The sequence below is a fragment of the Lepisosteus oculatus genome, chromosome 1 (genome assembly GCF_040954835.1).
Source record: "Lepisosteus oculatus isolate fLepOcu1 chromosome 1, fLepOcu1.hap2, whole genome shotgun sequence".
Classification (NCBI taxonomy): domain Eukaryota; kingdom Metazoa; phylum Chordata; class Actinopteri; order Semionotiformes; family Lepisosteidae; genus Lepisosteus; species Lepisosteus oculatus.
In genome coordinates, this window is record NC_090696.1 from 19,404,443 (window position 1) to 19,418,540 (window position 14,098).

Here is a 14,098-nt window from a genome sequence, read left to right on the forward strand (position 1 = left end):
TCCGTCCTCTCCCTCCTTTCCCCGTGACACCCCAGCAGCAGTGGCGGGGGCTCCCACACTGTGCTGCTCCAGAGATAAAGGCACCATCGTCCCTCCTCACCTTGACGACAGCGCAATCTGCAGGGGGGGGGTAGCAAAGCTGCAGCCCCGCGCCCTGGCCCACCCCCCCAGCAAGGATCATTGAGCTAATTAATAACGCGGCACAGAGAGGGATGGCAGTCATTAGCAAGCTGCTGCTGTCTCTCTTTCTACAAGGCAGAGAGGTGGTGGAGGCGGGGGGGTACAGCGCGTGAGGAGAAAACAGCATCCCGCTTCCTCCGGCGCTCACAGCCTTAACCCCTGCCACTGCCATGGCGAGATCTGCAGCCACCGTCCCCCCGCCTACCCAGAGAGAGCAACAACACAGGCAGGAGACCAGCCAGCACAGGGTCAGCCAGGCGGTGAGGCCCAGGGCCGGTGAGGTCACTCAATAGGGCCATTGTGAGCCGCCAGTCCGGTTCCTAATTGGCTGTTGGGGTGTTGGGGGACAGGAAGATGGAGGGTCATGCACCCCTGATCTACACACAGCTGTAGCCTCAAAAAATTCCTGCTCCCTCCTTTCAAACACAGCACCCCGCCACACCCACCCGCCACCGTCACTGCGGGTCCACCCACCCAGAATGCAGGGAGGCGCCGGATCACCGGATCACCAGATCGCCAGACCTGGGCGGTGCTGCTGGTCGGCCGTGGCACACAGCTGGTGGAGGACCAGGGCGGGGCAGGGATCAGCCCCGCCCTGCCCTGGAGTCGCAGCTCACGGTGGACTGCGAGTCCTGCCAGCTTCACCGGTGCAGCTGGCCATTCCACAACGGGACAGGGAAGGGGGGGTGCCAAGGCATGCCCAGCTCCAGAAAATAACAAAACAGCTCGCCTCCGCGCTACTCATTTCTCTCAAGCTTATTTATTGCAGAAGTGATCACAACCATTCTGTCATCGGCGACACGGCTGGAGAACAAACACACACAAACTCGAAAGCTTATTTCTCTGCTGCGTAGTGCTGCCTGGTTTCTGGGTGCTGGAGACGGGAGGGATGGCGTCATCCGGGGGCCCGACAGGACGTGAACCCGGCTTTATCTGCGCGTCTGCGTCCGGGGAAAGAGCTCGGCAGCCCTGCGCGCAAGTGTGCAATCCGTCTTCGGTATTGACCCCTTCTAGACTGGGAGAGCACTTAGCGCCGTAACGCGCTGTAATAGCTGAGCCTTCCCTAATGAAAGGAAACAATTAACAAGGTAAACAAACACTCTGATCACGCAGGGCAGGGAGGGTGGCTGTGAGGAGGGGGTGTCTCTGGTGTCCTCATCCTTTCAGCGCTGCCGAGAGTGACAGGAGCAAACAGACTGCGGAGAAGAGGGGTGGAGGCGGAGGGGGGCTAGGAGAAAATCGATGCGTCCCCAGCGTTTGTGTCGGATGACTGTCGGCGCGCCCGTTTGCAGATGTCCAGGGAGAGATAATGGGAGACCCTGCAGCGTCGGGTCAGCGGGCAGTTGGGGGCTGTCTGGAGTCTGGCGTGCTTCAGTTTTACCAGAAAAATACAACGACTGGGAAAAAAAAATAATAAATAAACAACCCTTCGGACTAGTGTTCTTTTGCTTTCGGGATCCAGATTGGGATAAGCAGCTGGGACCCCCTCCCTGCCTGTCCGCCTGGCCGGGCAGCAGTGTGGAGGAGAGGTCGGGTTCTGGACCTGTAACTGGGAGGGTGCGGGTTCGAATCTCAAGTGACACACTGCTATCATCCCCTCGAGCATGGGAAGGGCACTCCCCTCGAACAGTGAAATACCCAGCTGTACAAACGGGTGCAAAACCCACCGACTTCATCATGTTACCAAAGGTATAAATGCCCGAGGAGCCGGTAACGTGGCAGGTGGGGGACGACACCGAAAATAAGGCAACGTCCTTCGTTTCACCTCTCTCTCAGCCAGGGACAGACAGAGGTGGATTTCCAAGTCTAAACTAAACTGGACTTTGGAACAACGCAGGACCTGGACAATAAACACCGGTCGTTCCTCCAGGAACACAGGGGCTGGCTGTCCACACCCCCCCCGATTCAACAGGTGTCCATGAGAATGAAATCCGGATCAACGTTCTGGTATCCGTGACGGGACATTCGCTCCACGCTGCAGCACTCCTGGTCCGTGTGGCTTATTCCCAGCCCTGGGGCACCGCAGACTCCTGCACAGCGCTCTGGACTGAGCGTCAGCTCTTACCAGGGTGTTTTAAATGTGCCACTGCACCGGCAGAGGTGAGGTTCGAGGAATTTTACAGCAGAACACCCCTGAGCCACCGCATCGCTTCCAGTGTGTGGCAACCATTCGCTGCACGGTTTCGCTCTTTCCACTGGCCTGAAGAAAGGAACCTCTTACACGCTGGAGGAACAAATAACTGTGGCTAAAAAGCCTAATATAAAACCAAGTGCTGCAGAATGGAAGTCAAGCACCAAAATCGGCAGTCTGGCATGGTGTATAACTGTCACACTGAGCGCAGTCTCGTGTCCCTGACCGCTTCCGATCGCAGCCGACTCACGTGCAGTCTTATCCAGCTCCTGGTCCGGACCGTTAATCAGAGCCATCCGTACGGACCTGAGACACCTGTGAAACCCGGAGCACGGATCAGACCGCTGAGCAACAGGAGTCTCCTCCCCCCATCCTCCCCGCCAGCGCCGCAGTCTGAGAGGCGCCGCCAGTCAGGGAGCGAGCAGCGCCAGGATGCCCAGCTCCTCCAGCCGCGCCCGGGCGATGCCCTCCCAGCCCTTGTTGGCGAGGGGGTTCCGGGGCGAGGGGTGCATGAGCCCCTCCACGCGCACCTCCATCCCGGCGGCGCCCAGCGCGCGGCGCGCCCGCTGCTCCGCCAGCCGGCCCACGCCCACCACGGTGGAGGCGCCCAGGGCGCGCACGGCCTGGCACAGCCCCTCGTCGCACAGCCGCAGCAGGGGGTCCCTCTGGGCCGCGGGCAGCTCGGGGGGCGTCAGGTTCTTGCCCGACGGGCTGAGGAAGACCAGCGGGCACAGGTTGTGCACGAAGCAGCGCCGGAAGAAGGCGGCCGGGGCGCCGCACTGCCGACGGAAGAAGCCCCAGAAGCGGGCGCCGCTCACCTCGCTCTGCGGCGTGTCCAGCCCGCGGATCGGCCGCTTCGGGTGCTCCTCGGCCGGGCGGCCCACCCTCCCGCTGACCCCCAGCCAGTCGCGCACCACCGCCACCTCGCCGAAGGGCACCTGCAGAGAGCCGGAAGGAGACGGTCGATTGCGGTCGCGAGAACAAGCTGGCGAGCCCTTGGGGTTCCTGCATTAATCACTCAGGGAAATGTGGTCTGATCTCCAACGGGGGTCACCATAACAGACAAACACAACCTGCTTGAACTAATGACGCCCAAACAGTTGCACTTCTTCTTGTCAGTACTGAACACGTCGTTTAAATGTTCGCAGTGCGGGCTGGAAAAAGTATGTGAACCTCTGGGCTCACGACTTCTCCAAAGGCTAATTGGAGTCGGGCGTTGCAATCAATGAGATGAGACTGGAGATGTGGGTTGGGGGTGCCCCGCCCTGTGAGAAAGGCACACAAAGGGTGGTTACTGACAGAGTCTGCTCTTCTCAAGGAAGAGCTGTTCACGTGAACCACGCCCCGATCAAAAGACATAACAGACGACCTCAGAAGAAGAATTGTAGAGATGCATAAAGCTGGAAAGGGCTACAAAAGCACTTCTAAAGTCCTGGGTGTTCATCGATCCACAGTAAGACAAATTGTCCACCAATGGAGGAAATTTAAGAAAATATAAGAAATATAATAGATATAAGAAAAACACTGAACAGGAACGGTGTTAATGGAAGGACACCACGGAGGAAACCACTGCTCTCCAAAAAACCAGTGCTGCACGTCTCAAGTTTGCAAGAGACCACCTGGATGTTCCACAACACTTCTGGGACAATGTTCTGTGGACGGATGAGACAAAAGTTGAACTCTCTGGCAGAAACGCAGAACGCCATGTTTGGAGGAAAAATAGCACTGCACACCAACACCAAAACCTCATCCCAACCGTGAAGCATGGTGGAGGAGGGAGCATCGTGGTTTGGGGCTGCTTTGCTGCCTCAGGGCCTGGACAGCTTGCTACCATAGAGGGAACAATGAATTCAAAACTGTATCAAGAAATTTTAGTGGGAGAATGTCAGGGTCACCTGAAGCTTAATAGAGTTGGGTGATGCAACAAGACAATGACCCGAAACACAGGAGTAAATCTACAACAGAGAGGCTTAAACAGAAGAAAACTTGTGTTCTGGAATGGCCAAGTCAGAGTCCAGACCTCAACCCAATTGAGATGCTGTCTCATGACACGAAGAGAGCTGTTCACGCAAGGAATCCCAGAAATATCAATGAACAGAAACAGTTGTGTAAGGAGGAATGGTCTAAAATTCCTCCTAACCGTTGTGCAAGTCTCATCAGCAGCTACAGGAAACGTTTGGTGGAGCTTATTGCTGCTAAAGGAGGTTCTACCAGTTACAAAATACAAGGGTTCACATACTTTTTACAGCCTGGACTGTGAATGTTTAAACAATGTGTTTAATATCGGCAAGAAGAAGTACAACTGTTTGTGTGTGATTAGTTTAAGCAGATTGTGTGTGTCTGTTATTGTGACTTAGTTGAAGATCAGACCACATTTTTACATGTAATTAATGCAGAAATCCAGGTCATTCCAAAGGGTTTACAAACTTTTTCTTGCAACTGTACATGAACAGCGACGCACATTATCCTAGTCTTTCCGGAGCTCTCCGCTGCGCCTTTCTCAAGAGCGTCCCCGCTGTTCCTCCGGCGACCGCGACGAAGACAACGCTCGCCGCTGCAGAGCCGCCTGTGAGCCGGGACCTGGCCCCGCTCGCAGCTCTGCTGTCGCCCTGCTGCCTCAGCTGCCTTCCGGACGCGGCTTTCTGAGCATGAACGCCCATCTGGACCCAATTCAAGGTGTGGATAGACCTCGCTGTGCCAGTGGACTGTACAGGTGGGCATTACGCACAGGCTCTCCCGCCATACAGACAAGCGTGCTGCCAAGGCCGACCGGGGGCTGCCCGCAGTGACTAAACCGTGATGGAACTGAACAAACGCATCACCTCCTGCATTATTAATTGCGTTGCTAATTGCCAGAGCCTGCTGCTCTAATCGGTGTTAAAAGCCGCCGAACACTTTGCCTAACAGACTTGGAACACCACCCCCCTGCCCCCCCCACGCCCTCTCACCCCTTTCCTGCCTTTAACCCATGCACGCTCCTGTAGACACCCCCGACAACCCCCCCCCCCAGCTTTCTCCCACCAAACAGCACAGCCTCACCTGCGCTCATCGACAGAGCTGCCACTCAGCCTGCAGATGAATGCCGCGCTTGGGGAGGAACTAAAGACCTCTTATTGACTTGTTTACTTTGCTGATCGGACGACCTTTGAACCCCGCGGCTGGGGGTGAGAAAGGGCATGTCTGTGTGTGTCTGTGTGCGCGGCTCTGCAAAAGTCAACCAAAGAAGGAACGGAAAAAACTACAAGCATGAACGAGACTAGGAGAGCCAGGAAAGATCAAACGGTATAGGAAGGGCACGCAAGATCAGGGTGACCAGGCAAATGGCGGCACCAGGCGCGCCCTCTCACCCCAGTCTGTGCCATGCCGAAGGGCCCTGGGTTCATGCCCAGGAAGAGGACGTCCTGCCCGTCGTGGCAGTAGGTGTTGACGTAGCAGCTGTGCATCTCCCAGGCGTACTCCAGCGGGTTGTAGACGTAGCGCACCGGCTCGCCGAACGCCAGCCCGCGCAGCCGGGCGCAGAGCTCCAGCTCCGCCCGCAGGAGCCGCGAGGCCGCGGTGGTGCCTTCGAACAGCCCGGCCGCGGCCGGGGGCAGCGCGAGGCTGACCGCCTGGTCGCCCCTGTCCCCCGCATCCTGCATCGCGACAGCCTGGAAACCACAAACACAGCGACAACACGTTAATGACAGTTCGGCACAGAGGTGCATTGTGGGAACATCAGAAAACAAGCTAAGACTCTGGAATCTGATTGGCTACCATATTGCTGTAATTAAATCACCAATGATACCACTCTCTAGCTCGAACCCCCTGACCTTAAGGCCAGAGAGATGCACCTTTAAATTTAAAGACAGCATAACAGTAGGAGGAGGAGGGATGTTAATGTGAAAAGCCAGTTTTGGACAGAAAAGAAAAATAAGCACCTGTTTACACAAAGAGTTGCGGGTGCCAGAAACAACTGTATTTTCTATACATCTGCTGTAGGAGATGGGTTCCTTCATTCAAGAACATGTTTGTATGAATTATAACCCAGATAAAATGCTAGATGCCCTCCTGTGATTTACAACCTTTTTTATTTTACACAGCAGGGGTCTTTCACCTTGTCCCTGAAGGCCCCTTACCATTAAGTTTTATAGGTCATCCTAAATCACATTTACGTAATTGATCAATTAAGCAAGTAATTTCCCCAATTAAGGAGGCTCTGGTCGTTGAGGACTGAAGGGTGTTTGGATGTTTGTTCCAAATGGCCTGTGAATTACTTAATTTAACACATCCCCTGCTCAACTGATCACAATTAAATTGTTTCAAGTCGTTAGAAAATGATGATTTAATGGTGACCATTACAAAACCTGTTGGAGTGGGAGCCTGCTGGACTGAGGCTGGAGACCCCCTGTTATAAAACAGGAAGAAAACAGAAAAGCCCAGGCAAGGCTCTCAGGCAAGCCCTCACAACCAAAACACACACTAACTCCCTTAATACTAAATATGTGCCTGTGACGTTTTATCGCTGGGGGGGTTGTACAGCTCTTGCAGCCCTTAGAATGAGAACAGGCAGTTCCAGTCCTTGGCAACATGGTGGCACAGTGATCAGCATTGCTACCTCATGGCACTAGGATCCTGGGCTCAATTCCCGGGGTGCTGTCTGTGTGGAGTTTACATGTTCTCCTAGTGTTTATATGGATTTCCTCCCACAGTCCAAAGACAAACTGGTAAGTTAACTGGATTCTGGGAAAAATAGCTCGTCTGTATATGCCCTGCGACAGACTGCTGTGCCATCCGGGATGTATCCCACTGAGCAACCAGGACACCTACTAGGGAAACGACATTTTAAAAATAAACACAAGAGACATTCGACCGTTTTCATTTTACAGACATATGGGAGAGGAAGGAGGAAAGGCAAATGAGTTAATTATGAGAGGGGGCAATGAGAGGAGAAATAAAAATGATAAAAGAGAAAGCTTGTATGTTACAGGTATTGTCTAGTTTGTTTTTTTTTAAATCCTGCTCCAACGATCATATGCTTAGAAATGCACAGCTATTCCACATAGTACCCGGTAATTTAAACTGAAAAATTAACTGCAGGTCCCCTGTACAAGGTACACATTTTAAATGGCACTGTACTGATCTAAGCAGGGGGGGGGGGGGGGCTGTCCTGGTTTTGGGGGTTTAGGAGGGTAGACCTCCCTATCGGCCGGCTACAGCCCTGTTACCCGCATCCGGGCATCCAGACATTCTCTGGGCGCCTTGGGAACACAACGTGCTTAATTTCCATAGAATTGTCCCTTACAGGCTCTAGACGGGGCAGAGATAAAAGGTACTTAATCTGGAAACTGTTTTTTTTTTTTAGTTTGGGAAAATTCAGGGGCCAAAACAGTTCTTATGGAAAAGTTTATGATGATCGTCACAGAGCATTCGTAAACTGCTCAGGATATCCACTTCTGAAGGCTCACCGAAACCGAAACCGGAAACCACACTTCTTTCTACACTCTCACTGCGTCGAAAAACAGCTTTTCAACACTCAGACTGTAAAACGAAAGAAAATTTCGCTATGATAATGGGTCTAGAGGGCTTTTCATATAGGTGCAACCATGATATTGTCCGGATATGATCCCCTCTGCCCAACTACAAGCATGCAAACGCAAAAAATACAGGATACCTTTTTCTAGTGCACCTAGAATAGATCTGTATCAACCCCAGTCCGAATCTGACGGTTTTCTTATTTATCTGTCTTCGAATTCAAAGTGAAGTCACTCCCCCGGCTCAGATTGTAAGCTGTATTTCACGCTGCTGTTTTCCTTTAACAATCTGAACTCCAGCTTTCCGGCAACAAACGCTAAAACGCAATTTCCGCTTTCTGGGATTTGTAGTTCTAACATGACAAACTACAAGTCCCCAAACCCTTGTGTTTCTACGAATTCCTGGAAAGCATGTTCCAGAAAACTTGATTAACAAACATTTATGCACAAGTATATCGTTTCATATTTAATGTGTATTAATCATGAATTATTCCACAGCAATGGGAGTTTGTGTATCATGCATCAGAAAATCAATATATCGGTTATTAAACATGCCAAAAACTGTAATTACATTTACACTGTAAGAACAGCGCAATTCAGTAGTGTCTTTGAGACAACGACACAGGGTTGCAAGAGAGTGAAAATAGTTGCTGAAATAAGTAAAGAATCTGCTCGTGAATTAATACCCCTATCCGGCCGCGATGGGCTGTGTGACCAATACAGCTGAAAAGAAGAGATGCGCGTGCAGAGGCCGGGGGGCCGCAGCTGGCTCTCGCGCGCACCCGGTCCCACGTCGAAGCGACGAAAGAAACTGATTTTCCCACACCTGCAGCGTCACGCGCGTGTCGCGGGGAACATTCCTCACCGCACCTGTTGGCACGGACACACGGGCACGCGCTGGGCGGAAGAGGGCGTAGGTGGAATCTCATTAGTAGAGTACAGCAGCTATGAAAAGTATTCACCCCTCCCCCCCCCCCGGAGTTTTTCATATTTGTTGTTTTACGGTATGGAATCATAATGTATTTAATTGAGATTTCGCCGTTGATTGACATAAAACACTTAAGTAGTTCAGGTGGGTAGCTGCGTTAGCATGCGTAGGCTCCAAAAGAACAAGCAATAGGTTTATTGCATGCTGAAAAAAATCAGAAAGAAAACACAAAGTTTTACTGAAGAAGGCTCCACGGCCGAAACGTTGTGTTTTTCAGCATGGAATAAACCTATTACTTGTTCCTTTGCATAAAACACTTAATAATGTCAATGTGAAAATAAAATTCTACAGAACCCATCCAAGTATGTACTGTTTTATGTAAAATACACTCTGGACAGGACCTGCCAGCATGTATTTGGACAGTGAGAGGAAACCCATGCAAACACAGGGCAAACATTTATACTCCACACACCTCGAACCCAGGGCCCCCGCTCAGCGAGGGGGCAAGGCTAACAACTGCACTACCGCTCCAAACCCTCCTGCAGATTTTCCATAATTAATTGTAAATATAAAACCGAAAATAACCCATAGCATAAGTGTTCACCCCCTCCCCCCTCCTGAGTCCTTTTTGGCCGAAATTACAGCCATGAGTTCATTTCAAAATGACAGCCATGCGTCGATCAGTGGCAAATAAAATCCAAATAAATCCATTATGATTCCATATTGTAGCACGATAAAACATGAAAAAGCTAGAGGAACGTGAGTCCTTCGGCTGCCCAAAGGTCAGGGATAGTATATGAGTGCTACCGCGACATGCATCAGGGAAATGGACTGCAAACGACTGAATTGGTTATTTTTATTGTTATTATTAACAGTGCAAGAGCTGGCAGTCTCGCAGCTACTCAATTAAGTTGCAATTTCATCGTGTGTTCCAGTTCGACCCTGTGCCTTCGATTTTATTCCGACACACAACAGTTAGCATACCGCCTCTGTAGATCACACGTACCTTTGCCTCCTTTTCGCGTTTATTGCATATCCCACTACCTGCTCCTGCCGCACAACCCCCGCCCGTGCCCCTCCTTCCCTCCGGCTCTCGTGTTCTGCGGTCGGACTCTCTCCCTGTTTTGTGTAGACAGCCCCACCTATCGGCCCGTGCGAGCAATCGCAGGGGCAGCCAGCCAGCCAGCCAGCCCGCCTCGCGCACGGCCGCGCGTTCGGAAGGCCGGCTGGCTGACAGCTCGCTCCGCCTGCTCACCTGCGCGCCGCGCTGATAAATATTCTGCATAAAGAACGCGTAAAGGTCACCGTGTCTTTTCTATCGTTCTGTTGCATTCCTAAGGCCCTAAGGCGTTGCAAACAATACGCGGCATGGCCTTAAATGTAATTACGACATAGTCAATCTGCAGATTCAGCCGAGGTATTTCCATCAATCAAAGAGCCGCTCATTAGCTGGCCTGGTCTTACATCTGCCGCGGCATGCTTTTCTGTAGACGCCCCCGAGTATCTTTCAGGACCCCTGGGCTTCACAGGCTAGACCCGAGCTCCAGCGCTGCTCTTGCAGAGACCAGAGAGCGAGTGCACCGCGCTCTCTCGCCAAGGCAACACGAGCTGAAATCAAACCATTCGCGCGCCCCAGGTGCGCTGCCGAGGCGCGTTCCCTGGGACCCGCGCGGGCGGAGACCCCCGTCTTTCAGTAGGGCGGTGTCGCCTGGCGCCGGGTGCCCTGTCTGGTCGCCAGGCAGCTGCTGGACCCCCAGAAGCGGCTCTCGGGGTCACCAAGCCTGACTAACACAGGCCCACAAGTCAGATCGGTTCCTCTCTTGACCCCACCCGCAGAAACGCTCCCATTGAAGGCAAGAGACATAAAAAACAGCTTTAAAGACAGCGTGTATTTTTTAAATTGCAAAACCAATCTGCTGATTTTTTGTTTTTGTTTTGCAGATTGAAAACGCAGACAAGAAGTTGAAAAGCAGGAGCAGATCACTGATCTCCCGCACAGGCAATAATTGGAATCTCACAAGATAAAATCAGCCGAAAAAACGCCAAAAGCCTTGCGCATCCTGTCCAAGTGTCTAAACATATTCAGGTTTCTTCTTCTTTTTGGCAGAAGAATCGCTGCTCAGCCGGCGGCAGCCTGGAACCGGCTGATGCGCTAGCAGCCCTGAGCGCTGTTTTTGTTCTTTTATTTTGGCCGAGAGCCTGTTCTGAGTCTGGTCCCGGGGGCTGAGAGTGTTTCAGCAGCAGCCTCTTCAGAGGGCCTGTTGGCACTGTGGCTGACGCCATGGGAGGCCCGTCTCCAGCACTTGAGCCTGGGCTCTGGGGAGGTCCAGCCAGGCCTGCCGCTGTCCAGCTGGGCTTCGGGCACCCTGACAGTGGAGCAGTGCTCTCGCTCAGAGCCCCACTGTGACATGTTCAGTAGCTCAGTGGGTGGCGTGCTGGGCTGAAGTGTGTTCAGTACCTCAGTGTAAGAGTGCTGGGCTGAAGTGTGTTCAGTAGCTCAGTGGATGAAGTGTTGGGCTGCAGTGTGTTCAGTAGCTCAGTGTAAGATTGCTGGGCGGCAGTGTGTTCAGTAGCTGGGTGTCAGAGTGCTGGGCAGCAGTGTGTTCAGCAGCTCGGTGTGAGAGTGCAGGGTGCAGTGTGTTCAGCAGCATGGTAGGAGAGTGCAGGGTGTAGTGTGTTCAGTAGCTCGGTGTCAGAGTGCTGGGCAGCAGCTTGTTCAGCAGCTCGGTGTGAGAGTGCTGGGCTGAAGTGTGTTCAGTAGCTCAGTGGATGAAGTGTTGGGCTGCAGTGTGTTCAGTAGCTCAGTGTAAGATTGCTGGGCGGCAGTGTGTCCAGTAGCTCAGTGTGCGAGTGCAGGGCGCAGTGTGTTCAGTAGCTCAGTGTGCGAGTGTAGGGCACATAGTGTTCAGTAGCTCAGTGTGCGAGTGCAGGGCGCAGTGTGTTCAGTAGCTTGTTGTGTGCGAGTGCAGGGCCCAGTGTGTTCAGTAGCTCTATGTGCGAGTGCAGGGCGCAGTGTGTTCAGTAGCTCGCTGTGAGAGTGCAGGGCGCAGTGTGTTCAGTAGCTCGCTGTGAGAGTGCAGGGCGCAGTGTGTTCAGTAGCTCGTTGTGTGCGAGTGCAGGGCGCAGTGTGTTCAGTAGCTCCATGTGCGAGTGCAGGGCGCAGTGTGTTCAGTAGCTCGCTGTGAGAGTGCAGGGCGCAGTGTGTTCAGTAGCTCATTGTGTGCGAGTGCAGGGCACAGTGTGTTCAGTAGCTTGGTGTCAGAGTGCAGGGCGCAGTGTGTTCAGTAGTTCGGTGTGCGAGTGCAGGGCGCAGTGTGTTCAGTAGCTCGTTGTGTGCAAGTGCAGGGCGCAGTGTGTTCAGTAGCTCGGTGTGAGAGTGCAGGGCGCAGTGTGTTCAGTAGCTCGGTGTGAGACTCCTGGGTTACTCACGCACCTGTGTGCAGAGGGCGAGGCCGCAGGTCAGACTGGCTCAGCTGGGAGTGCGCCCAGTGTCATCCTGCCTTTGTGCACAAGGCTTCCCCATTCATCATACTTGCCTGGGAAATGGATCTGCGAACTGTAATTAATCGAGAGCGGCCGTGTCTTGCAGTTCTTTTGTGGCGTCTACACCTGGTTTGAAGCTGAGCCCTCCGGCTTGGGGCCTATAAACATGTCTGTTCACCCCGGACACACCTGCACCGACCACACGAGCACGGCTCTATACCCCTGACCTTCTCCTGACCCCGAACGGAGAGCCTGAGAACGTGAGGCCATTTCTTTATCAGCGCACTGTCTGCCTCATTCCACTCTCAGCTCTTCGCCAACAAACCGGGGGCACTGCTGTCGTTTCCCAAATCCGTGTCTCCCCACGTTCGGTGGTGTTGGGAAAAGGCAGTCCGGTCACGGCAGTGCTGTGTCTCGGCCGGACTGCTGACGCAGACGCCCGCAGAGCCACGTTTCCAGCACTGCTCTTCCACAACAACAAAGGCAAGAGTGCGAAAAAGAAAGGTGTTTTATTGCCAAATAGCGCAGACCGGAACAAGAGCTGAAATTATAAGACGAGAACAAGAAGGCTGCTTCTTGGGAAAAAGATCTCCCCACAACCACTTGTTTCTGTTTCGTCAGCACCTCAGTTCGTAACTCCTTTACAGCTCTAGTTGTCCGCTTGTGAAATCGGACGGGGGAGCGGAGGCAGAGGAAGAGAAGCAGAGGAGAATTAAAGAGAAGGAGGAAGAATGCAGAAAGAGGGAAAGGAGGAGGCGGGGGGGGGATACGGAGACTTGCTGGCACGGCGGTGTTGCGGGCTCAACCTCAGTCTGCAGGCCGCAGTCTGTGGCGTTGCCATGGCATCAGCAGCTGTAGCAGCAGCCCAGGGAGGAAGCTGGTGCTGGCACCCCCCTCCCTCCCACCCCCTCTCCCTGACCTGGCGCTGAACCCGGCCGGGGTTGGAGGTCGATGGCTGGGAGCTGCATTATGACATTGAGGGATGATGGCGGCAAGTCTGTAGAGAGAGGAGAGAAGAGAGGGAGACAGGAGAGAGTGAGAGAGGGAAGAGAGGGGAGAGGGGAGAGGGGAGAGAGGAGACAGGAGAGAGAGGAGAGAGGGGAGACAGGAGAGAGGGGAGAGAGGAGGAGAGAGGAGACAGGAGAGGGGGGGAGAGAAAAAGAGAGAGGTGAGCCACATGGAAGAGATGAAGAATAAAGGTGAAGAGGAAGGTGTGGAGGTTGACAGTTTAACACTGTTGATGGGAGAAGGTCGGATCATTCTGTGCAGTTTTCTCTGCGAGAGGAGATGGTCATTTTTCTGCTTGTTTTTATCCAGGAAGCGCTGGCATTGCCCCACCTCAACCTGTCCTCATGTCGTCTCATTTAGCAGAAGTCAGCAGAAAACTCGCCACAATCATACTGTGTTGGAAATGTTATAACAACAATAATGATAATTGACTAAATCTCTGATATACAATGATAAAACATTAACAGCAGAAGGCCATCGCTCTGGCAGTGGTTATTGGAAATCAATTCTCCGAAGCGCTCGTCCGCCGTCCGTCTGGAGGGCGGCGATGAGGAGGCAGTGGTCAGAGGGGCTGTGATCCACTCTGTGTGGCCAGGCAGCGTGCTCTGTCTGCGGGCGAGGTCTCGAATGTGGATCTCCCATTCCCCTGCGAGCTCGTTCCGGCAGGCTCGAGGACTTGTGTAAACTCAGCCCTGGAAGACAGATTCCTTGCCTGCCCCCGAGAGGGGTGCTCAGAGACCCCAGCACATCTCCCCCCCCGACTCCAATGTTTGAAGTTGGGGAAGAATTATAGCTTGTTCTTTTCTTGCCTGGGCTGTACAAAGGCTTTGCAGATCAGGGCACACCTCTTGCTGCTCC

The 14,098-nt window shown here is 53.2% G+C and overlaps 1 protein-coding gene across 1 annotated transcript; it reads right to left on the reverse strand.

Moving 5' to 3' along the window:
- Positions 1-921: 921 nt before the first annotated feature.
- Positions 922-8,131, reverse strand: smug1 (single-strand-selective monofunctional uracil-DNA glycosylase 1). The gene is made up of 3 exons (XM_069186954.1): positions 7,962-8,131; positions 5,659-5,958; positions 922-3,249 (listed from the first exon to the last, which is right to left on the reverse strand). The coding sequence occupies exons 2-3, from the start codon at positions 5,947-5,949 to the stop codon at positions 2,722-2,724; spliced, it is 819 nt and encodes a 272-aa protein (XP_069043055.1). The 5' UTR covers positions 5,950-5,958; positions 7,962-8,131; the 3' UTR covers positions 922-2,721.
- Between the last annotated feature and the right edge of the window lie 5,967 nt (positions 8,132-14,098).

Coding starts and splice junctions, on each gene's coding strand:
- smug1 (XM_069186954.1), bottom strand. CDS start 5,949: ATGCAGGATGCGGGGGACAGGGGCGACCAGGCGGTCAGCCTCGCGCTG. Junction 3,250..5,658: donor TCGGCATGGCACAGACTGGG/GTGAGAGGGCGC, acceptor GGCTCTCTGCAG/GTGCCCTTCGGCGAGGTGGC.